This window comes from Rhipicephalus microplus, chromosome 3 (genome assembly GCF_043290135.1).
Source record: "Rhipicephalus microplus isolate Deutch F79 chromosome 3, USDA_Rmic, whole genome shotgun sequence".
NCBI lineage: Eukaryota > Metazoa > Arthropoda > Arachnida > Ixodida > Ixodidae > Rhipicephalus > Rhipicephalus microplus.
In genome coordinates, this window is record NC_134702.1 from 72,169,026 (window position 1) to 72,194,157 (window position 25,132).

A 25,132-nucleotide genomic window follows, 5' to 3' on the forward strand; every position below is an offset into this window, starting at 1 on the left:
AAGCCGACGTGTTCGGGCGAAGAAGTTGAAGTTTGAAGAGTGGCCAATTGAAGACGGGAAGTTTCCTGGAAGAGAACTTCGAGAGCTGCGAAACGACAACAACGCTGGACTTTGAGTGAGTGATTCTCGGAAGAGTATCATTCAGACTTTTGTTCCAAGGACTTTGGACTGAATAGGTTTTATATCTCTTTAGTCTTTAAGTGTCTTGGTTGTTCAATGCATGCGACTGCATTGTAGTGCGTGTTGTTGTCTGTGTCCGTTGTTGCAAGTGTGGTTGATTGTACTGTGTAGTACATTGTCTGTTTGGTGACGTATTGTATGTAACTATTGTGGAGTGTGCATACGTGTGTATTGTTTTTGATCTGCCGTTGATGAGAATATAATTTTGTTTGTTTATCAACTCTCGGCTCTGTCTTGTTCTTTGGGCCACAGCCGGCGTCCGCTGGCGCACCAATAAGGACCACTTCTAAATTGTCCACGCTTTCGTGGTGCGGTTCGGGGGGCCGATACTTCGGCTCTTGGAATTAGCCCGGCGATCGCCTCCCTAATAAACGGGACAGGTGTGACACCAGGGCGTAGACAGATCTTTTTTTCAGGGGGGGGGGGGGGGGGGCACCTCCTCGAAATGGTCATTTGTCGCTCTGTGTGCCACGGCGAAAACAATTCGGGGGGAAGGGGACACGGGCCCGATGTGCCGCCCCCTAGCCCCGCCACTGACAGCTGTCTCGCTGCCAAAATGCTGAGGGGTGAGAGAGTGCCCCCGCACAAGAAATACTCCAGGGCACATGAACACCAAAGTGCGAGTGTGACTACAATACATTAAAGTGAACGATTAGGGCCACCTCCAGATCTTTTTTTTTGTGCTCTTTCAAAGTTTGTTGTCGAAGAGCACGTTCCTGGCGGAAACGGACCCGCTGACCGAGACTGTGGGCCCCACCGCGGCTGCGACCGTGGTGTTGACCACTGTGAGGACCTCGTCGCCCATCATGATGTCGCCCACCGAGTTGAGGATGCCCAGGTAGAGGAAGCAGGAGATCACTTTCATCAGAAGACCCGGAAGTATCTGCGACGATGTAGACCCCGCATGACCCCGATTCAGTAAAGGCGTGCAATGTGCGCGACTTGTGTTTGCCGCTATGCTGCAAAGTAGTCAAAAATGGGTGAAGCGTCGTCTATAGTGTGTGTTTTTCTCGTCCTCGCCTATGTGCGCCGTAGCCTTTCATGATGATACCTACTATCCCACCAAGCCATCCTCGAAAACACCCATTAATGTTTCGGGTCTACTTAACCCTCTACTGTATGACATGAAACTTGATTCGCTGCCGAGTGCACATTATTAGGTATTGCTGCATATGACCACACTATTCAAGGCAATTATTTAAATTGACCTTTATGTGCACTCAATGCAGAGCTTCAGCTCTCACTTAAAAAATAACCACGGCTGACTCAAATCAAATACTATAGGACGTAATTGTAGGGTAGTTTAGGTATCCCGGTTGTCAAACCTATATTTCGACAAGGTGTCGAAATACACTTAGTATACAGCGCCTTGGGTAAAAACTTGCCGATTGTTCTTAATAATTATAAACTGAAAGGAGTATTTGTTGCTGTTTTAGAATCGGTACAGATAAACGCAAAGAAGAAAGATTCAACTTTTAGGCAGCCTATAGAAAGAGGAAACCTAGAATTGATAAGGAGAACACAGGGATCCAAGCGCAAGTCTATGTCAGCGCCTGCGCGATAACGTGGGGGTTTTTGTGACGTTTGTGACGGAGGTGTTTATTATTGTAACAATATCAAGAAGCACATGACCATGGACTGAGCGTTAAATACGCGCCATCAGCACTGTCCCAACCGGACAATGGAAAGCGTCATTCCTGAAAATGCCTTTTGAACATCCTTATGAACAGTCCAAGAATCACAACTGCTGACATACCTCCAAACTCTTACCCGACCCCACACCTCCGCTTCCCAAAGCACATACCATACTTCTCATTCTTTCATTGTTTGCGGGGTGTTTACTTGCAAGCCGTTAAGGGATGTTGTAGCCGTATACACACATAACGTGTATATTGACCACCACGGCATGCGACGCGATCACGTTCGTTCAGCGTTGCTTAACTAAGCATGCACACGTATACACATACCATCTCTAACGCAGTGACGTAGGAGATCTCGAAGATGATGGCGTTCCTCGCTCCCGAGGACGGCATCATGTAGTTCAACTCGGACGCCGCCGACACCGGAAGCATCAGCCTCAACGGGTGCATGTCCGTCAGCTGGCTCTGCAACACACCCGGATTGTGAGATCGTCGGGGCATCTGGGAATTCACGCTTCAATCACAGAAGCTACGAATGCGGTGTATACATGCTTCAGCAGTACACTGCATGGTTTTGTATATCGGCAAGTTGACGTACCACGTTGCCCGCGATGTAGTAGAGCTCGGGCAGTCGGTCCTTGACGGTGGTGATCTCGGAGGCGATGGCCGTTAGGAAGAGGAAGAAGAGCTCAGCCCACACCGTGTTCGCCGACAGATGCTGCGACCAGTCCATCAGGGCTCTGAACGCGCCGCACTCCTGCGCAAGTTTGTGCACCACCATGCTCAGGTTGCGCCTTGATATGAGCTGAATGTGTTAGTTCAAACGCGGAAACGCTCATACAACAGATGGGGCACATCAGTCGATCGGCAGATATACAAAACGACAGAAGCAGCAGTACAGTAATGTTGTTTTCTGAGAACATGTAGCCCTGAAGATTCAATTTTCTCGCCAAGCCGATAACGCTCGCGTGACCTGTGTAATGGAGGAAACAGAAGAGGAAAAGACAGCAATAATAATAATATATCTCGTTTCACGTGCCAAAACTACGTTATGATTATCAAGCACGCCATAGTGGAGGGCTCCGGAAATTTCGACCATGTGGGGCTAGGGGCGTCTAGCGAGCCTTCGCCGTGGCCGGGATCAAACGCACGGCATTCATGTCAACCGAAGAGCACCGTAACAATTGTATACCAATGAGACGGACGTAAAATGCGATGACTGCCTATAACATACGCCGTATAACATAAGCGTGACGAGGTCCTTGACAGTGCTTTGGCAAAAAGGTTGACAAACGTCAGTGACGACTGAATTTCAGAGCCTGTCGGTCGATGAGGTATCATTCTGTCCATGTGCAAGTGACACGAGATGCTCAATGTGTAAGATAAATGCAGCGTACATACGCACCCGTAGCGCGTACGAGATGGCGATGTTTCCGGACATCACGAAGATGACGCCCCAGGGCATCTTGTGGTAGACGTCGTTCCACTTGAGTATGCGGTTCTTCAGCTCGAAGTTGTGGAAGTCCGAGGGCAGCAGGAACGCCAGGATGATCACGAAGAAGCCCACCGTCGACTCGCTCACAAGCCTGCGGTGCGCACGCGAATGTGCATGCGTTATTCAAAAGGTGATAATCGTATTACGCCCACCAGTGCAAATCGACTTTGTCTGGTGTACTGGGTGTGTCACATTAAACAGGTCAGTTGATCCGTAACATGATAGGCAACAACAAACAAAATTGCTGTAGTATTCTGCAGCAGTTCTAAAGCTGCGCAGGCATGTGGTTACCTATATATTTCTGTGTTTCTTTAATAAAAATAATTCGGTTGCAACTTAGCGCTTGTGTGGGCCACATTCTCTTGTATCTCGCTCCTGGAGTTTGCGCTATATAGCAGTTCAATGGAGAACCGACTATAGCCCAAACAAGCACCTTGCTATGTAGTATTCTGACGGAGGTCCCGAAATGAACCCGTTGGATGCTATCCCGGCAGTGGCATAGGGGGACTCGCTGTCCAGATTTCGTGCCGGCCAACTGTGCCCCCGCGATCGCCAACGACAGCGCAGCTCTGGCCGACTGGGCTCGCCCTACGCCATCTCCTGACGCCCACAAGAGCTCTCGCTGAGTGGTGCCCCGTCCTCGGACTCCTGCGACCGTGTCCTCCTTTTCTATCTCCTCTTTACTTCCGTCGTTTTCTGTCGTTCGCTGTCCCTGCGCCTCTATCTCTCCTTCCTCTCTCTATCCATTCAACTTTTAATCCTATTCTTTTAATCCCTCCTTGCCCCCATCCACCGTGAGCTACTGTTGAGGTGTCGCACTCTGATGCAAACAGTTACGGGGCTCACTTTTCTCTTGTTTTCTCTTTAAGAATCGCATAAGTTTGGGGAGGGGGGATGCATGTTCTTGATCCGACGTGGGGTCCGGGCAGGTATTTCGAGTGTCATTTTGTGATGGAAGAAAAAAGTTAAATAGGGGGGAGGGGGGGGGGGGGCACGTGACTGGTGTGTCACACCTCACTTAAGCCACTGTGTCTCGGATCAAGAGTTTTTGGGTATACATATGGTGATTTATGAACGTCGATTCCACAGTAACAGACACTTCGTAGCGTGACGATGGACATGCGCTCCACGTGGTTCTAGTTTTAAAAATTGGGGAAGCTGTAAAAGGCGATGTGAACTTTGAGTAATCTCGAGAAGTATGCTCGAGCACCGATATTCCTCATTACGCGAGCGGCAAATTTCGCTCTGTGCGCTGATCTTTAGCCCGTGTGTGAATCGTAATGCACGAAACGTTGCTTTGTTCAATAACATGCGTAAAGTATTGCGTTAGCGTTTATTGCCACTGCGCTTGTGTCACGACCGCTATCCTCCTACGGACCCCCCCCCCCCCCCTGGGGCGACCGCAACGAAGGCTATCTTTGCGTACGCTATTGTACGCTATTTTAAAACTGCTTAATGCTGTCGTGTCATCTGATGATTAGCTAGGAAGCTGTTCATCATGCAGGTTTATACGACGAAACGCGATGTATACTTGGCACTGCTGGGTGGTGCACCGTGCTTATTTCTGTTCCACACATAAATTGTTAAACTTAAGACTTGCATGCACTCTCATCACATGAGACCACAGAGTCATTAGTAATTAGCTAGCATAAATCAGAAAGGTAATGTAAAACGGTGAATTGAAAATTTAATTATGATAAGACTCCTGATCTTTACTGGATAAATAAAGAAACGGAAAGAAATGTTAAGCGCGCTTTTTCTAACGCAATTAATAAGTTGCATCACTTGCGCGTGAGAACAGGCATAGGCAATTAAGATCATTTTGTTTCAAGGTAGCAGTGCGAATGCATTTATTCTAAACTCGCACGCTATTTTTATACTCGTGTATTAGTGTTCTCTAATGAAATTTGTTCTGCAACGGCATTGTTGTTGTTGTTGTTGTTGTTGTTGTTGTTGTTGTTGTTGTTGTTGTTGTTGTTGTTGTTGTTGTTGTGAAAACTTCGGAAAAGTGCAGAATACAAGGTGCGAACAGTACAGCACCGCACAGAGTGTCAACTTTACTGAGAACGCTCCTTGAAGAAGTGAATGCTGTAATTGTGAGCTTTTTATTTTTTTCAAGTTCGTGCAAATGGATAAACAGACACTTAAAACCTATATTTCTACTGGATTCCGCGCTCCTGTAGGCCTTTAAAATGTCACGAACTTGTATCATTAAGATTCCTGCATGGATATGTTCGAGGAATTCGCGAGGATATGCCGAGGCCGGACAATAGGACTTGGCATGAACCTTTTCTGGATCGTGTGAGGAAATCACGAAGACAACGAAATGTAATCGAAATGTGATCGTCTGGATGTACTCAAGATGTGCTTCTTTCGTCTGGGTGCACTGATGACGCGAGAAATATATTGGGCGCGCGCATTAAATGCATACATGCGTACTATCGTATGGGGCATACTGGGTGCCAAGGTAATTATGTCTATCGTCACTTGAAGCAGGTCAAACTATAATGTGTAATTCACCCATTCGTATATTAGTTATTATTTCTTGAACTTACACATGACATGATTGCATTTTAATAAGGAAGTTGTAGACACGATGCCTCGCACTAAGCCTGGTCGATCGGAGAGTAGTTCATATATGGTTTTATTTCCAACACATCAAAACCCGAAAAAGGAAAGTACCATGCGACAAGCGTAGAGTAAAATCGAACAGCGCTTTACTGCATTTTGCATGCTTTCCTTAAGCCATGGACAAAACTTTGTGAGTCACGTGCCTATGGGTATCTTTCAGTGGGCGCACAGTTTCCTTATTAACACTTCAACTATGTAATAAGTGAGTGCTAATTAACTAGTGTGCAGTTAATACGAAAAACAAAAACAAAACATTCCCCAGTGACTGTAAACAATTGATAAGTGGCGCTTGCATGTGAACGCAAGGCATGTGGGACACACTGCGAACAGCTGCTCTGAATGCCACTAACACAGAAACGCACACGCCCAAATGCACGCGTGACAATAATTGCAAAAAAAAAAAAAAAAAAAAAAGATTTGAAAAAAAATTTTGCCGTGACCAGGATTCGAACCTGGGTTATTGCGGCCACAACGCAAGGTACTAACCACTATACGATCACGGCTATCCCGGAGGACGAGGGCTGGGAGCGTAAAACTATAACCAATAAGTGGGCAAAAATATTAAAAAAGTTGCAAGCATTTTTTTTTTTGCGTATTGTTGAAATATATAGATGTCAAAACACCTTAAAACTAAGGGAATACAAGCACCACCACTTGAACGGTCGTTATCAAGGCTGCGTCTGCGTCGCGGGCTCGTCACCGCTTAGCGCGAAGTGTTTTCTCAACACACCGCTTAAAAGTAACTGATTGAGCTATACCCGTGTACGATCAGCAGTATCGAGCTTTGCGTCGCGGTTTTAAGTGCAGGCATCGCTTTCGCCACTCTATCATAGGTACGGCAACGAGCGCTGACCGTCAGGTATGCCCCGAGAGCGATTTATTTCTGTCATCTGAACGATGTGGAGCTGCAAAACCACTTCTGCCCCTTAATAATGCTAATCAGTTTTAACGGTAGTAATTACACCAATAAAACAGCGCCAAAACGGCTCGGAAGCAACAGTAGAAAAACAAAACAGCAGAGACACAGAACACCCATACACACCATTGCAGCGATTGCTAGAGATGTTTAAGGGTCTCGGAGGCAACGTTAGCGTTGAAAGTAGTGTGAAAATACAACGCAGGTGACACTAGTCGTCAACTCTACGTAGGGAGCCTACATGAGTGCGTGTTAACTCTATGCTTTCAAGCAGTCAGTCGGTTGAAGTAGTGGTGGTGTGAGCCTTTGTAGCATTATTGCCGATTCATTGAATTCTACATGTATTTTAGTACACACTAATTCGACAAATGTAAACTCCAGAGATTTGGTGGAAGAATATGAGAGGGAATCAATTACCTTTGTAGCCATCCTATTACAGAGGCTAGAACGTTTTTCTAGTGTCCGGAGCGGCGGAGTATTGGTGTAACATTTCTCAATCCTGTGGGTAGGTGGAGCTGCCGCTCGCTGGCACGCATTCAGCGCGGGCGCTTGCGCGCGCTATCCTGCCATTCTACACTTTGGTAAATGAGCGTTGTTTCCTTCATTTCACTCTTGGCAGGCTCCTTGGCCTTTTCATCAACGCGAATTTAGCTCAAAAGACTGCTGGCTTCGGCTGAAAAGTACGCGAATGTTGCTTGCTGAATCCGCGTACGTTGTAGCTCTGTTGGCCGCGATTAAAGTTCTCGATCTTGCTGCGCGAAATAATGATTGATTTGTGGGGTTTAACGTCCCAAAACCACTATATGATTATGAGAGACGCCGTAGTGGAGGGCTCCGGAAATTTCGACCACCTGGGGTTCTTTAACGTGCACCCAAATCTGAGTACACGGGCTTACCACATTTCCGCCTCCATCGGAAATGCAGCCGCCACAGCCGGGATTTGATCCCGCGACCTGCGGGTCAGCAGCCGAGTACCTTAGCCATTAGACCACCGTGGCGGGGCTTGCTGCGCGAAATAGGTATCCTGCCTTGTACCTACGCTTTTTTATAATGTCTCAAAATGAAAGCGCCCTCGGCGTTGCCGCGGCACTAATTACGCAAGCGCCCACATTGTCGACAACCTAAGTAAACAGCTTAAAGTGAAACTGGGGAAAACGTTACGGCGCCTGGTCTGCAAACCGCGTACCATTAGTCCCCCACGTTTTTGCTGAAGACAGCACATTAACAGCATCAAAGTAATATTGAAAGAACACAGTAGGTCAGAAATCAGCACATGCAACAAAGAACACAGTAGGTCAGAAATCAGCACATGCAACATCTTTACAGTTTATTGTATAACTTTTCACAACACGAAACTGAAACACTGAACTTGACTTGACACTCACTGGCACCGCCTCATCTTCAGAAGCTTTTGCCTCTGCAAATTTCTAGATTTGTTGGAGGCTTTGGCGAGAAAATGCAGCCTCATGAGAGCATAGAATTTGATGATGTTTGCTGTCACTTCCCGGCCGTGAACTTGGCAGCCAACCACCTTGAGTTCATTGCCTTGGATAAAGCTAAGAAAACAGGTCATGCTCTCAGCATGCTGCTGGTTGCGGCTGAAAAAAACAGTAAATGCGTTCACAAGTTCTGTTACAAGGCGTTCAAGTGGTTTCTATGGGTAAAGCAAGCCACCATGATCAAATGCTTGAGTTAGTGAAGCGTTACTATTCAACGTGGCCTGAACAGGAAGAATGCATAGTGATGATGCACACTCGAGACACAATATTTTCTTCGCGGTCTTGAGTACAACGTAACTAGCTCCATAATAAATTAATCGGCTGTCACTCTTCTTTTCTACAAAGTCCTTGTGATGAAGCAAGGAGCTGTGCTTTTCCATCATATCTGCGGCATCTGCTAAATTTCCTTCATCTAAAAGCCTGTCCACGAGAGTTGTCATTTTACCAGGTTCTTGCGTAGATGCGTCAGACGGCTCCATGAGTGCACTGATCAGCTCAGGCTGGGAATTTCCACCCCTGGGAGGTCTTGCTAAGCTATGGAAGCTGAGGTTATTAATAATGATCGAGAACTATCCTGGAGTCGGATGATCATTACATCCGAATGACAGACGAACAATCCCAAAGACGTTCTCTACTTTGTCCTGACTGAGGTTCGCAGTAAGCAAGCACTTATATTGAAGCTTGGAAGTGGCATAATCCAAAAGAGACAGCGTACTTTTCAGTGTTACACGAAGTCCCAGGGCAGTCCCTGCACTCAAAAAACCACCACCATGCTTTGCTGCATGCTCCTTCCATTCGCTTAAAAAAATAATGAACTCTTCAAAGAACTCTGCACTTTTTGAGTCTGATCGAAGATCTCTGAGTGGTGTTCGCGACGACATGATGAAAATCAACTTCTCGACAAGCCTTACAAAGTGCTCTGTAGGCTCGACTATACGGAACTTTTCCTGCAGATCACTCTTGTAGAAAAAGAGTCCTTTCAGGACCTCCTGGCTGAACAGCTGGTTTGCCAGGTTTACGCGCATTTTTTTTCAAAAGCATTTGGCTCGACATGTGCTTGTGTTATATGTGGCATCACTTTCAGTGTGATGGCTTCTCTGTCATTTTTTCCAAGCCTCCTTGATAGGATTGACATGAACGTGGCCTTGTGGGATCTGTAATCCTTTGGAAACAAAGGCATTCTGCACGCAATTAACAAGGTGTGGAAAGTCAGAAATCATGTGTAGGTGTCTTGCAGAATCAACAGGATGGGGAGCCTTGCATATGATTTCCACTGATGACGCTGCAACCAGTAAGAAAATTATTTAAGCTAATGCAGGCAAGAAAAACATTGTTTTACAAAGATGTACAGAATGAGGCAACTTACCCTTTATTCCAAGCAGCTTCCAAAGACTTCTGTTCCATGGCACACCGTCGCTTGTCCAATAATCAACACGAAGACCTGATTTTTCGGCAAGTATCGTCGCTTCAAGAAGTAATCTTGAAAGTTGAGAGGCCTTCACGTTGCCTTTAGAAGAAAACACGCCAAGTATTTGGGTCTATCCGCCTGTAAAGAAGACGAAGCAATTATTGCAGTGTTTTGGACAAAGCAAGGCTCTTTGTTTCACATATGCGAAATTAAAAAGTGGACACAAACCAAATTCTTGTTCTTTGTAAGCCACACGTGGCATTAATGGAGTATAACAGAAACCACCCACCTTGGAAAGGCTGAAACATTATGATGAGTCCGTGGTCGCTCAGAGAAGTCTTGTCTTCTGGTTCAGTGAAGTTACCAAGGTCTACAAAGCCACTCAATTCTCCACACATTTTCACTGCAATATTCTCGGATAGTTTCAGTTCATCAAAAACAAGGCCCCCATGGAGACTGAACTCATCCATATCCTTTGTTTTTGCTCCAGGGCTGAAAACACCTTGGGGTTGAAACCGAATGTGCTTTTAAATCCCTGCAAGTGCTTGTCCAAACAAGTCTTGCTTGGTAGTGCCATGATTTCATGCTTCCTTATATGTTCATATAGCTGCGGGCTCTTCATCCGCTTCAGGATGCATTCCAGAACCCACAGCTTGTCGTAAGCCATGCCACGGCTCGACTTTCTTGACGCGGCGGCAAGGTTCCATTTGGCGTTGCATAAGTCTGTTGCCAGACTTTGGGGTGGTTGTTGCCAGACTGCCGCTAAATTTGGCAGAAAATTTTTCTTCTGTAGTTGCGGCTTCTTCGTAAGAGTTTGGTGCTATCCGCGGAAGCGTTGCGTCCCCCGTCGTAGCGCGCGGTCGACGCGACACGATCAGCTGAGAGAAAAAAAAAGGAAAGTAAGGGGGAAGGGGGGCAGCGCATCCCCTCCTGCGACTCTAATCAGCTTTCCCCGTAATCCCTAATACTGAGACGCGATATCTTAATCGCACAGCTGCGCACACAGCAAGAGAACGCGCCTCGACTTCTGTAATGGGAGGTTTATTCCGTTAATTAAAACGGCCTCTTAATTGCGCAGCAGCGCCGCGCTCGACTTCTGCTAGGCTCGGTTCCTTCCGTTAAATAAAACTGAATTGAAACGGCCTCTTAATTGCACGGCAGCACCGCGCTCGACTTCTGCTAGGCTCTGCACCGAAGAAGTGCACCGCGGATAGCACCAAACTCTTGCAAAGAAGCCACAACTACAGAAAAAAAATTTTCTGCCATATTTAGCGGCAGTCTGGCAACAACCACCCTTCCAGTCTGGCAACCACTTATGCAACGCCAAATGGAACCTTGCCGACGCGGCTTTAAAACAAGTTCGTACAGCCAACTGCTGTTTTGGCGGCACTCCGCAAATTTTTTGCTCGAAAGCCGTATCGGCCACAGACTGATTCACAAGCCGCAGTTTTTTTACCGTTTCTTGGGCTTTAGCGAGCTTTCTCCTAGTTCGCAACAGCTGAACAGATTGCCTGGCAGCTCGTTGTGGGAATTTCGGTTTGGGATTCTGCTTCTGTCTGCGCATCTGATTTGATATAAGCTTCCTGGTGTACTTGCAACGCAAACACTGTTTCCCTTCTGCTGTTGTAACCGAGCATGCGTGCGAGTAGTACGATTCACCAAACTTCGTGCACTGACCGGTCTTGATGGGCTCAATACCACACCCAGGGCACAGAAACAGCGCGTCAGCAACGCTGCGAGCGCATCACTTTCAGTGGCCACGAAAAATTGATCATCCTTGACGTTGCGGCAGTATATTCGGCACAACGATGTTTCAGCCTGTTCCTGCGTCGTTTCCGAGCGCCCTGCGAATGTGACGTGCTTGTGAACGAGCACATCTCTGCATTTTTCCCCACGAATGTGCCATCCGAAGCAAAGTTCCCCAGGCTCAATAGTCAGCACAATTATGGTGCAAAAAGCTGACGGCGGTGAAATATTGCTGAACAGGTGAGCATAAGTCTCCGACGCTGATTGTACATCAACACTCTCGGTGAGTTCACTGTCGGGCATGCCTTCATCTAAAGCCATGCGCTTCGGTGGTGGGGCATAGTGGTTAGCGAGGTCTCTCTCTTTCCTTCTTCTTGGAACATGCTTTGTGAAGTACAAAGGTGCATCTGGGAATATGGTCGGCACAGCGTCATCGGTCAGCGCTGGCCGTTCGCGTTCAAGCTCCACAACCTCTCCATTGATGACATGTTTGATTGTTCTCTGTATGTAGCGTTCATCAAAATGACGGGAACACACCACACATGTATTGTCAAGTACCTTGTCGTCTCGTTTGATGTTTCTCGACCATTCCTGCAGACGAACAGGATCTGTGGGAGCTCAAAACAATGACACTTTTACCTCTGACGACTTGTATCCACCCTTGCAGAGTGGCACAAAGCACGTGCTACCCTTACGGGCAGGCATGTTCACACATCCGATGAAAAAGGTGAACGCCGACAATATATGATGTTTGCAGCTCCTTCACAAGTCAACACAGTATCAGTACGAAGTAGTTTGAAACCGCGCAAGCACAGCACACGCACACATATACCGCATACACCTCGCTACCGCGCCTGACAGGCCTGGCCGGCGCCGCGAACAAACTTGCCAGCGTGCCAGCGGGCTGCAGAGCCATCTGATGGACAGATCCGAACACATTTCACGGCGCCCGCGGAGGGCGCCGCCCGCTCACGACACTAGAAAAAAGTTCCAGCCTCTCTAATCCTATTGCTGATTAGAGAGCACGCAAATACACCCCCCCCCTCCGCCCGTTTTTTTTTTTTTTCGGAGGCTTTTTATACCTCAAAAGGTGTTACCTTCGGGTATAGTTATCGGGGCTCCCCTTCGGCCGCGTGATAAAACATCATGTGGCATCATACTTGCGCCATGAATTTCCGTCACATGTCCCATCTTTTTCTTCGTGTCTCCTTCACATCAACCGAATACTTCAACTCGCATAGGCTTGCCGGGGGGGGGGGGGGGGAGAGGGGAGTAAGGGAGCCGCGATGGTGGCGGCGTAGCCAGCCCAATACATTGACACTAGACGGGGGGGGGGGGGGTGCGCAATATTGCCCGTACTTTGACATGATGGTTCGTCGCAGTGTCCTCCCTAGGGAAGACGCTGCGATAAACCATCCCCCCCCCCCCCCTTGAGAAAGAACCATGAGCACGCTTATGCTCATGAGGCCTATAAACTAACCTCCACTGACAGTTTCACAGTGATTATTTAACTTGGCGTTAACTTGTACGGATCAGGTTCGAATGCAACTGCAAACATAGTTACGTAGGTGCGCGTAATTCGTTTTGACGGTGGGTGACGCAAATGACACTGCATATTATGCCGTCAAATATAAGCAGAAAAGCGAGTCCCTGCATTATAAACGCTACATAAGATCGCGATCATGTGAGCTCGTACCGAAGACCGAGGTAGTCCTGCCAGCCGTGGACAATGTGTGGTTGTCTAGTCACCCACAGCACCAAGCACAGGAAGAAGAGACCAGTCACCGTCATCTCGTTCAGCCTGCGTTGACGTCACCGAAAACACCGTATATTGCACGTTTCAGTGGACTAGCTTGTGTAGGCTATGTAATGAATTCAATCGGTCGCTTTCTGACACTATTGACGGGGTTTAACGTCCCAAAATTACCATATCATTATGAGAGACGCCGTAGTGGAGGGCTCCGGAAATTTCGACCACCTGGGGTTCTTTTGCGTGCACCCAAATCTGAGCACATGTGCCTACAACATTTCCGCCTCCATCGGAAATGCAGCCGCCACAGCCGGGATTCGATCCCGCGACCTGCGGGTCAGCAGCCGAATACCTTGACCACTAAACCATTGCGGCGGGGCGCTTTCTGACACTAACACACTGTTGCAGTGCCACCAGTTTATATTACTGGCCATACGAAAGCGTTGGAATGACTGGCCTGTTTTATTGAGAACGCCATGTCCTTCTTGTCCCGGTGTCGTCGTTTCGTTCTCGCGCTATAACTGTCGTCATGCCATACCAACTAGCCCAAGCTGCCACACTTCTAAGTGCCATTCGTCAGTTCAGAGCAACCGGAGGTGTATCCGCATTAATGCTTAGTCATTACTCAAAATTGAAAACAAATTTGAACGCGATCGCTTCACCAATTGCGCTGTAGGCGTTCGCGCTGAAGATGGTATGCACTTGACGTCATTCGCGAGGATCGCTAGCGTCGGGGTCGCCATTTTGGTGGTCCGCGCATTCGTCGCACGCGCGAAAATATCACTGCACATGCCGTGTCCGAGATTCGTACGGCTACTTGGATCGCTCAACCTCCTGATCACACGGATCATAATGAAACAATCTGCACAACAAGCCATAAAGGCCATAAACGCCGCGCTGTCTACGTCTTAATTGTATAAGAATTAAGCTCTATATAAGGCGAGAATGATCTTGCACTTCTTTGTACAGGTGCATCTTGAATGGTGACCAAGCATGTATATTCACGTTCTCATTCCCTAATTTGTCTAAAATTTATAGTCCATCCACATTCTGATATTCGCCTCACAACTTATACTTATTTCGTTTATCACTTCTTGGAACCATACATCTTGCGTAGCAACGGCAGTCAAAACGTACGTCATCTCCCCGAGCTGCTCGAGCTTGCTGCGACAGACTTCCTTGGCTGCGGCGGGATCTTCAGCCCCGTCTTCGTCGCTGCGGGAGAAAGCACGGAAGCACTTGCCTTTACCACGCGTGCTATCTTGGATGCTCAGCGGGGACAAACAGCTAAATAGTTACACGCTGCCTCCGAGTGTTTTAATGGAAGAGTGCGGTTTCTGTATAAATGCCAAGCGAATACGCAGGGCCGCGACGTTGACAGAAACAGGCGAGGAGGTAAATTTCTCGCAGCAGTACGAACGTGTATCGATCACAAGTCTTGGACAATGGCGCAGTCAAAAGAAATAGAAGGATAGAAGACTACATTTCTACAGTTACGGAGCACGCACTTGATCGTGTAGGTTGAGAATGCCGTCCGAGACAACATCGCTACTGAGGCCGCCGGTCATGAAGCGGATTAAGGCCTAGTTTATTCTCAAGCCGCACTGTCGCACTGCGAATGGCGGATGGTTTACCGTAAATTTTACGTACTTAATATCGTATACTGACCCCGCGCGAAATGTTACCTCACGGTGAAATATATATGTATGGAGATCTCGAGCGCAAACGGCTGATGTTTCGTTCAGCCGATTTACATGAGCCTACGTAGACTGCAGGGAGACATCTGAATTTCAACACCCGTGGTCTCCTTTTCTCTAACATTCATCACGAGAGAACACCTATACTTAATTGCTTATAACAAAACATTCTATTCGGAAGGCGATGAAATGTCATGCAGATGGGTCGGCGAACGTATTCGCGCGGATAAAGAAATCGCACTCGTCGCAAGTCCACTGTGGAAGACGGTGCTGCGCACTTACTACTTTCTGAGGAAAGTGTAGAACACGAAGAGCCAGGCGAAGACCAGAGTGACCAGTCCAAAAGCCGCGTTCACAGCCACCCACTTTGTCTCGCTGATCACGTAGTTGTATTGGCTGTATTAAGAAGCCGTGCACGAATAAATAACAGAGCATCCGCATCGTTTCCTTCAACTCGTTTCAATAGCGCGCATACGTAGTTTAAATGCCTTTGTAAAGAAACCGTTATGAGAGGCGGCATCAAAGAGACGGACGCGGTAACCTTCCACAAATTGTCGTCTGTCCGCCTTTCTAATCATTCCTAATAACTACTATAGCCAAAACACAACTTCATAATAATACGCCGACCTGCCCCCATCGAAGAAACTCAGTATAGTCGCATTGTTCGGCGGAAAACTGACTTGCGCGAGTGAAAATATCATCCAGATTGTTCGCACTTTAGTCGCTTCACGTGCACATCTAGACACCATGCTTACATGCAGATTACGCATTGGTCAACGCTTTCCCGATCTTCACGCGTTGAGCGATAAAATAGCAGAATTGAAACTTCTCACTTTCGCGGCGATTATTTGGCATACGGTATACTGAAAAGCGTCACAGTTAAAACTGAAAGTGGCGAAGCTTGAAAGCAATAACAACGAAATTGCGACGTTTATGGAGTAAAGCTATAGCAGTTCACTTCTTTGAGGAACACAGCCGCTGCAGCGAGTGAAGTGACCTTCGCACCGTATATGGCGTCAGCGCAAATTTTGCGATGAGAGAACAACCCGCACGAATATATATGTGAACCATCTGCTGATTCCCTTTAATAAAGATACGTGTTCAGGTGCGCACGACTGCGGGTAACGATGCCCAGTTGGTAAAAAGTACGCATTTCATGTCGCCATGGTGCAGTCTCCCCTTTGGCTCATCTACATTAGTATTTCGCGTGACAAATACGGTAGGCGTGTTTCATCTTTGCTTACGCTGCGTTCGCAGGCAGCGCTGGTGCGCTTTCACTTGAATATGAAACATGCGACGCGCGAGGCGCTGTTATCAAATGAGGCTTTATGCAGGACACGGCGATAGCGACGGCAAAAGAGACACCTGGAGTGTCCATATCATTTGCACTTTAGTCACGTACGATATCACTTTAGTAAGTTACGATATACCCACTCCAGCAGCAGGGCTTCAAGGATGAAGCAGGGTCGGTTGGCCAGCAGAACAGCCGTCCCGCTGACCGCGGCGTAGCTCAGGGCCAACATAAACGCCTTGCGGAGGATGGCACAGTGCCTGAGCGAGGGAGAGAGCGACGTTTGGCAGCGATGAGTTCGCCATTCACGCATCACATATGCGACCGTATAGTCTGTACGCAGTATGCGCACGCTGAATGTGTGATTCAAGTTGACAAAAAGAAGTAAAAGGCCTACCATTAACTTATTGCGTCAGTATTAAGTGCACCTTCATGCACGAATCAATTGGTTTTTGTTGCTAGTTTTCATTACCTGGGACGAAAAAACACGCTTTTAGGCGGAGAAAGTTTTTTTTTCTTTCAATTCGTTTTCCCTTTGTCACGATTACTACGCTGCAGTTAATAACAAACAAATAATGCCCCTCCCTGTGATTCATTTGGTTGTTTTTAACACAAAAACGAGCACTAAACAAGTCCCCTGAGTAGCGATTGATTGATTGAGTGCCGGAACAAAGGGCGATGCGTGGATGCTTACGTCTGTTCTTCATGTAGGACGTGATCGTAGTCAGCTGAAAATAGAACGCAAGAATTTCAGCGCCTTGGATTACGTATACGTATAAGTGAATTCAAGAGCGGCTTTAATGCACGAATAGAAACCATTTGTGTAATGCTCTAATTTTGCATAAATCCGGCCATTTCTGTCGTACACTCTAAAATTACATCGCCGTAATTTTTACACGACAAATTCGTGATTATGATCATGGGACACGCTATAGTGATACATTTTTGTCATCTTTGAAAATCTGGGCACCAGGATGTACAAGAGCAAGGAAGAACCATTCAAGTAAAAGAAAACTAGACTCTTCAAATTATGCGGCCAATAGTGGCAAATGGGCACTGTGGAATGTTTTGCCTATACCGTAGGGCGCGACCTCCTGGCCGTCGTTTCCCGCGCGGGCATCCTGCTCAGCTCCGGCTCCACCCGCGGCCGCAGCTTGCTGCTGCTTGAGCTTAGCCTCCTCGTTGGCCTTGTTGAGCTTGACGATGCGCACGCGCACCTTGCTGGCGTACAACTCGGCCACCAGGGTGTCCACGAGCGAGATCATGATCGCCGTCACCGCGGCGTCCGTCACGAACATGGCGAACAGGAAGACGAGCCACATGTACACCAGCAGCAGCCAGCGCACGCTGGTGCCCACAGCGAGCAACAGGTACAGCGCCATGCGCCGGTTCAGCTTGGACGTCTGCAGCAGGATGGAGATGAACAGGCCCGATAGTGCGCGGATGACGTCGTCCTGCAAGGTCAATCCGCGGAGATCTAAGAGCCGTCTCATGACGCTCAGTGTTCAGCATGGCGCGATGTGTCCAGGAGTTCTGGAAGTCTGCAGCGCCTGAACTCACCAAGAGCCCCGCGTGGAGTCGAAAATGGGTGGAGTCGAAAATTCGACAACGAATCCCGTCGATGGACATATCGAAGTCATTCGTTCCGAAAGGAACGAAAAGCCTGACTACCTGTACCTATACATAGACCTGCCAGAGTGCAAGCACAGTGTGCTGACCTCGTCAAGTGTTCCGCATGCAGCCGAGTCTACCACCTCCCCCGATCTTCTAATTGGTCGAGTCGAAAGAAAACAAGCTTCATAATGAATGCAAAAATGAAAGTGAAGCGACGGCGTGCTTCTAACAACGGCTCGCCTTCGGTTCTCGGCTTTTACGAAGCAAAGGAAAGAAGTGAGTAGTTCTTGAAACAGCCGGTACCATCAGCCGTCGTTATGATAAAAAATAACCTAAATAACCAAAAACAGTGCGAATTAAACGATGGATAGATGGGTCCGACAGTGTAAAAGAATATCGCTATGCTTAGATAACCTTGAGAGAATCACTTCCTCTGCATCTCCTATACGAGAACGCCTATATGCGAACGTATTTCAGGGCCGCAATGAAAGCATTCTGGGGCTGAACTCGCGAAGCTTACTTTTCGCCAGTACACGAGTTTTTTTGCCGTTGGCCAGCTTGTGCCGATAAAGATATGAACAGGCTGGACCTTTTACTAATGAATGTAGCGCGAGAAACGTTCTTCCAATCCTCTTTCTGAAGGTTTGGTGGCAAGGACCACTCACGTTCATGTATCTCATGGCGACCTCCTTGGCCGGGATGAGGTTGGAGAGCGGGAATACCACCAGGGGCACGAACGAGGTGACGTGGTAGGGGATGGGCTCGAACGCCCACAGCACCACGATGCCTCCTACGGCGAGGCCGCACTGCACCAGCCGGTCCCTGACGACGAAGACGCCGATGAGCATGGCGACGAAGAAGAGGTAGCCGACGATGATCTTGTACTTGCGAAGCGCGTCCGAGATGAGCATCGAGCGACTCGTGCTAGATGCGTGCGACGCCTCCATGACGGCTCACCGGGCGGGGCTGCACGCATCGCCGGATCCCAGTAAGATGCGTGCCGTCGATAACACCATCTCGTTTACAAACAAAGGACCCCGATCACTGCTTCCGGTTTTACGCACAATGTCTTGACGAGCAGTACACACTAACAAACCACAGCTGAGTGGAGCAGAACATAACCCCACATAATTTGAACGCTTTTAATCTACATGCTAGCACAAACGTTGCGATTCTCTCTGCCGCGAACTACAAAACAGTATATACTTGATGCATGAGAAGCGCTTCCTTATTTGAAACTATGCGAAAGGGCGTCTCCTGCGTCTAGCTAACCGTAACTTTTTTTTTGTATACTATACAGTAATTTGTTTTGCATATGACGTAATAGACTTTTGTGCTTGTAGGACTCTGCGCGAAGTTTCTTTAGGCCCACACACCCCAAAGGCGCTTGTAAAATCACCGGTATACAGTGGACAACCCACGTACTTCGCACGTTGCTGGGGCGCTATGATTAAGTAGAACTGAAAGCAGTGCCAGTTGGTGACAGTACTTGAACATATTTTAACACACCGCACGACTACGCGGACACAAGAGAAGAAGGGACAAACCGCAGCGCTGCCGTCGGTTTGTCCCTGCGGTTTGTCCCTTCCTGTGTCTGTGTAGTCGTGCACTATGTTAAAATATATTCAACGCTATGATTAGGTTAAAAAAATTATCAAGCTACTTTTGTTACACTAGATGTTGCTGAAAGTTGAGCTGGTTAGTTATGCTGTGCTTTGAAAAACACAGAAAAACGCAACGCTATAGTGCAGCGTGTTACAGGACAGGTCAGCCCCGTGGCCAAAAAGGATACTCTAGCCCCCCTTCCCCCCCCCCCCGAAGTTCTGATGCAGCGGTGTGTGTGGGGGGGGGGGGAGATTGTCAACAAAAGTAATGACAATGTGTGTTTTCGAAAAATAGTCTAGGTCATCAGCAAATGGGCCCTCCCCGAACATAAATCTTGGGTTCAAGCCTGGAACAGGCATTCATAGTGAGTTTAAATTAAAGCCAACGTAACTAAACTGACTTCCTGGTTGCCAGCTATACGGCATTAAAATATTTGAAAGCTTATAACAAAATCGCTGTAGAAAGCTACAGGCGTTTTTTTTTTTCATTTCGAAATGGTCACGTAGGCCATCAAACCTGGCTCCCAATTTTCATTTGCTTGACGTATTATTTGCCGAAAATCCCTCCGGTGACCCGTGGATACAGATCTCGGAGGTATTACCTGTACTACTACGCTGTGGTTCTTATTTCGAATGACGTCGAGCTATGCAGATAATTAATCTAGGGACGCAACTTCAGTAGAACATGGAGCCTTTGAAAAACGTTTAAGTACGAAATACGTTACACTTTATATAGTTGAATGCCGTTCGCGTTCGTGCTTGATCGACAGAAAACATTAATATCTTATTTACTCATTGCGCACATTAAAATAATGTAAATTACCCGCACTAAGATGTGACTCATTCTTCCTTCACTTTTATCTTTTTACAATGCGAGACCACTGCTCCGAAATAATCGAAGTAGTGAATAAAAGCGGAAGAAAGAAGATGTGAAGGATAAATTAGGAGAGAGAATGGCACAACGCTGCACTGAATAACAAATGCAGCAAGGTTGAACTTTTATAAACCTATAGTCAATACGAGTGAAAGGGACGTTTAGCTCAGTTTTCCGAAGAGTATGCCTCCATTGATTCACTAAAAGTTCGCCTTATCGCGCGGTACAGTGGCAAAACTCTGAGCGAGCGCAGCTGCCACGTCTCTGCGCAACAGGCCAGGTGGCGTGACATCACGCCTGCCACAGTTGGGCTCCGGTGGCTCAAAGTGATTGCGACGCGACAGATGACATTGCGAGAGATGTCTTAGAGACATCCCTATCACTCTGAAAAAGAGACAATGTTGCCCACGCACGTGCAAAACACGTCAGAGCGTGCCCGCAACGCAAGTGAAATTCAGCGCAGCGGAACAGGCATTCTCGTCCAGTACGCTCTGACGTCACGGGACTGATAATGCTTGGGCGAGAGCTAAGGAGACACGGTGGCTGCTAGCGAAAAACCCTGTTGTCAAGGCTGGCACCGTGACGCGATGCTCTCGATATTTCCTCAAATGACAGCCACAGAAAGAACGATTTAGTCTACGCATGTGGCTAATATAGTGAGCTGTAACATAGTACGTAGAAGCATATCGTGATGACGTCACAGAACCAGTATTTTCTTACGCGTGGGAACTTGCGAGAATAGGGATACCTTATGTACGGTTGACGATGTCGTAGCAGACGCGGATCTGTGCTGGACGGTTCTCAAATCGACTGCTCGCCTGCTGGTCACAGAAGCACAGAAGCGCGTGCAGCAGCACGAGGCTTGTACTTCTTCTGCTTCGCCTTCCCAGTGTTGTTGCAAGCCAAAACCTTTCATGGCTGATCCCCCACGATGGGATGTGCCTGGACATTGAGCGAACCAACCAACCTAAACCTATCCATCGGAATGGATTGCGTCAAGATGCTGAGGAACCAACCAAGCAACCTGAACGACCGTGCTAGGATAGGGTGCCTCGAGTGGCGTGGTAAAAATGGGTCAAGAACAGTGCCATTTACAGATTAGAATTTGAAAATTAGAAGTCAAAATAATGTTGAAGCTACTCTCTTATTAGCATTTTTTTTTTCAGCCTTGCATGGTTAATCGCTTTCTGTCACGAAACATGATGCAAGATCGAGCAAGGTGTCTCTGTTTCAATTTTCGCGACTTGGCAGACTCGTATGAAAAAGAAAACGAAAAAAAAAAACGCGGTGTAGTATCGCGTCGAGATGATTTCATAATTTTATTGCGATAGGAATTATATGAACACTCTCGGCTGGATTTCACCGCCGGCGTCGATGTCATGCACCGTATATGTATACGTATCTATATATATGAAAACAAAAAGAAAAAATCCAGCAAAAAATGGCCACGTATCTGCATGTTACACTATAATGTCGTCGAAAGACAATAATCTTGCGCCTGGAGGGAGTGAACAAAACGTTTATTTTATGTTCTGCGCAAGAAAATCAGTGAATGGTATTCTGGAGGCGCTGCGTTAGAGTGCCTCGAGCGTGCAGCGGAGGCGAACGAGCACAAGTCACGTCACGAGCGCTATCTGGCAGTTATCTTGGAAAACAAAGCGCGCAGCGTGCGCGTCTGTCTCGGAGGCGATAAGGTGTAGAATGCAAGGCGACGGGTAGGTGCCACCATCGTGCCGTTTAACAAAGCGTGGGAAACACTTGCCTTTTCGTGCAAGCGTTACATCGTCAACGCAGCGTTATAAGCGCTACGGTCCTTATAATTACTTACGTATGCGTTTTCTACTAAAAAGACACACATACAGAATACTGACGTGTTGTTATAGTGCCTCAGATATGCGCAATAATTGCCTTTTCATTGACAATCGCACAAGTATCAACGCTAAATCTTGATCAATATTGGTGGGCGCTGCGGATAGTGTTGGCCGTTCGAAGTATCTGTTAGTGCCGTTGAGGGTATTGGTAAAAGCGGACAAACAGACAAATATACAGACAGAAAGACGAAACATCTGCGTCGAAGGTCCCCAAGACTATCGTCTTTAAAAGACTCCGGCGCGTGGAATCGAACTTCGGACCTGCGCGTCGTGAATACGAAGCGTTAGCCACTAAGGCACCGAGGACAACCGCCTTAAACGTGCAAATGACAAGCTATTTACATCTACCACTTACCACTGTTGGCGGGCAAATCGGGGGGTATCGTATTTCCAGCATTATCAGCGAGATGGCGCAATGAGCTCACGGCGGCTCTCATCTCTCACACGTACTTTGGCCCGCGGAGAGGAGGGAAGTGGATGATATCTCGCGCGCCTTTATCTCCGCGGTGGGGAGGATGTCTCAGCTGGCGTGGAGCTTGCACTGGAACGATTTTCTCGCAGTTACGGGGCGCACAAAGGTCACTGCAATCGTTGCACAGCGTCCGTTTGCGAAAAGGGCGCGCTTTTCGGACACAGCAAAGTAACAACAAAGACCCTCATTCGCGTTCGTCGGTACCTGTGAATAGGTTTCGGGCGTCATTTGTGCGTGAGAAACACGGGGCACGTTTCTACTTGCTTGCCATTCTGCGCGTGACCTTCCAATTTGATGCTATCGCGTTGATGGCTTCGCCTTCACAGCAAATCTGTGACTTTTTTTTTTGTAAGAATCGGCAATCCACAATTAAAATACGGTCGCGCTACACTTGACGAGGACAGAAAATACATGAACATGACAGAACTGGCACTGCGTCATTTTTTTTAGGGGCCAAGTTTTTGAAGCTGTGGGTCTGTACATGCTTGCCTTCCTGTCGTGGTACGTGACCACCTCTGCGCCACGTCAACCTCGTAGTCGTGGCTGCGTCGGCAAGCCTGCACGCAACAAGTATAGGGTGGGATTTGTGCAATAAGTTATCGCAATTTGTTTAGTACCTCAAGCTCACTGGCTTGCGATGATACAGATGGTGCTGACGCACCTGTCGCCTTTCTGTGTGATTTCTTTGGGGCGAAGCTCCTTATGTCATGGGTCGTTCCCTCCTCTGTAGGGGGAGGATACGTGTAATGGATCTGTCGGTAGTACTCCAGCGTAGCGTTGTAGATCAGTGGCTTTGTCGATGCGTCGTCTGGGTTGGACAGCTCTTCCAATGGTGCCCGGCCGGTCAGCTCTCGGGCCACCGCATGAACGCGTTCATTACCATGGAGAGAGGCGTGTCCAGGAGTCCAGACGATACGCACAGGATGAAATGCGGACGGTGACACAGAGGAGAAGATATTGTGTGTATGTGCAGCCAAAAGTCCTTGAGTGAAAGCGCGGCGAGCAGCTTGTGAATCTGTTACAATAGCGACAGGGGACTCATGTGACAGTGTCGTAGCGTGAACAATTGCCAGAGCGAGAGCTCCCTCCTCTGTCAGAACACTGTCTGTAGTGCGAAGTGTGGCAGACGGCACAAGAGCGTCTGCGTCGTCTGTCACGGCTAAACACATGGCTGATTTCTCTCGGTAGCGTGCCACATCAGTGTAAAGGACTTGTAAGTCTCTGGTACCATCACCTAAGACGCGTGTCATAGCCTGAACTCGGGCACGTCGACGACCGGCGTGGCGGGAGGGATTCATATTGCGTGGAATCGGAGGCACTTTGATGAGTGCGCGGACAGTAGAAGCTAGTTTATGTCGCGGTACTTGTGAGGGTTTTTTAGGAATCTGGTAGCAAAGACGAGACACGATAGCGCAACCCTGACGGGTCTGCCTGAGCCGTTGGAGCCGACTGTTAGGCTGGGCCTCGATGAGTTCGGTTATGGTGTTATGGACACGAAGTTGAAGGAGGCGTTGTGTAAATACGTGTGGAGACAAGCCGAGAGCCTCCTTCACAGCTGTCCGAAGAAGGATGTTCATCTTTTAGATTTGAGCTAGCGTGAGATTTTTGAACAATAAAACATTCGCAGCGTGCGCGTTAACTAAAAGCCAAATTCTCCTGTCTCTCATTCCCCATTAGCAGCCATTGGCATGTACATTGAGCACTATCTGACAAGAAAAGGTTGCTACGTTATACTCGCTTGGCGTAACCTCCTTGGTTTGAGAAAGGTTTAGCGAGCGTTGGGCCACAGTGCCATGAATACAGTGAACTAGTACATACCATAAACTCGAGGTGGTTAAAAGTGGGAAGTATACACGAAGGGCAAGCCCTAAGAAAGTGTGCGTGTGCCACCTCTCGTTTAGTCCTCGGAATGTCCGCTGGATGGCGGTGGTTCTATATGTGGAATATATAATGAAAACATGCCAGATGGTGGTACTTGGAGTGTTGACTAGATGGACGAACGGACACACAGACAGATGCATGGACGGACGCATGGATGACTGCACGGACAGATGGACGCATGGACGGACGCAGGGGCGGATGCATGGACGAACGCAGGGACGGACGCACGGACGGACGTGCGGACGCATGAACAGAGACATCAACATACGCACGGATGGACGGGTCGATGGACGCATGGACGGTCACACAGACGGACGCATGGACGGACGGAAGCAAGCACGAATGGACGGACGGATACTTCGCCCCACTCTCCATCATTCACTCCGTGGATATGCTGCCATATTTTTGTTTTACTTTATCGAGGGCGTTTGACCAAACGGAGTTACAAACGCCGTAGTGGTAGTATAGAATTCCTAAAATGCGAAGAAACGCAGCCGGCTGAAGAAGAGATGTGGAGCTACGTCAGGAGTGTGGACAGCCGATGAACAAATACCGTGATTTAG

General features: G+C 48.0%; 1 protein-coding gene and 1 non-coding gene across 2 annotated transcripts; both read right to left on the minus strand.

Annotated features, from left to right (window-relative positions):
• Positions 1-832: 832 nt before the first annotated feature.
• On the minus strand, positions 833-22,070 carry LOC119160967 (sodium-dependent dicarboxylate transporter SdcS). The gene is made up of 12 exons (XM_075889809.1): positions 21,094-22,070; positions 18,533-18,833; positions 17,332-17,707; positions 16,948-16,981; positions 16,397-16,513; positions 15,245-15,358; positions 14,403-14,480; positions 13,212-13,316; positions 3,226-3,406; positions 2,419-2,577; positions 2,148-2,285; positions 833-1,063 (listed from the first exon to the last, which is right to left on the minus strand). The coding sequence occupies exons 2-12, from the start codon at positions 18,812-18,814 to the stop codon at positions 869-871; spliced, it is 1,779 nt and encodes a 592-aa protein (XP_075745924.1). The 5' UTR covers positions 18,815-18,833; positions 21,094-22,070; the 3' UTR covers positions 833-868.
• Positions 6,378-6,449, minus strand: TRNAH-GUG (transfer RNA histidin (anticodon GUG)). Its single transcript has one exon. It is a non-coding gene; the product is annotated as a tRNA-His (tRNA).
• Positions 22,071-25,132: the final 3,062 nt, after the last annotated feature.

Excerpts from the sequence above, each read along its gene's own strand:
- LOC119160967 (XM_075889809.1), bottom strand. The coding sequence starts at position 18,814 with ATGGAGGCGTCGCACGCATCTAGCACGAGTCGCTCGATGCTCATCTCG. Across the intron at positions 16,514-16,947 it reads GTCCTACATGAAGAACAGAC|GCACTGTGCCATCCTCCGCA; the intron begins GTAAGCATCCAC and ends TCCCTCGCTCAG. Across the intron at positions 14,481-15,244 it reads TACACTTTCCTCAGAAAGTA|CGACGAAGACGGGGCTGAAG; the intron begins GTAAGTGCGCAG and ends TTTCTCCCGCAG.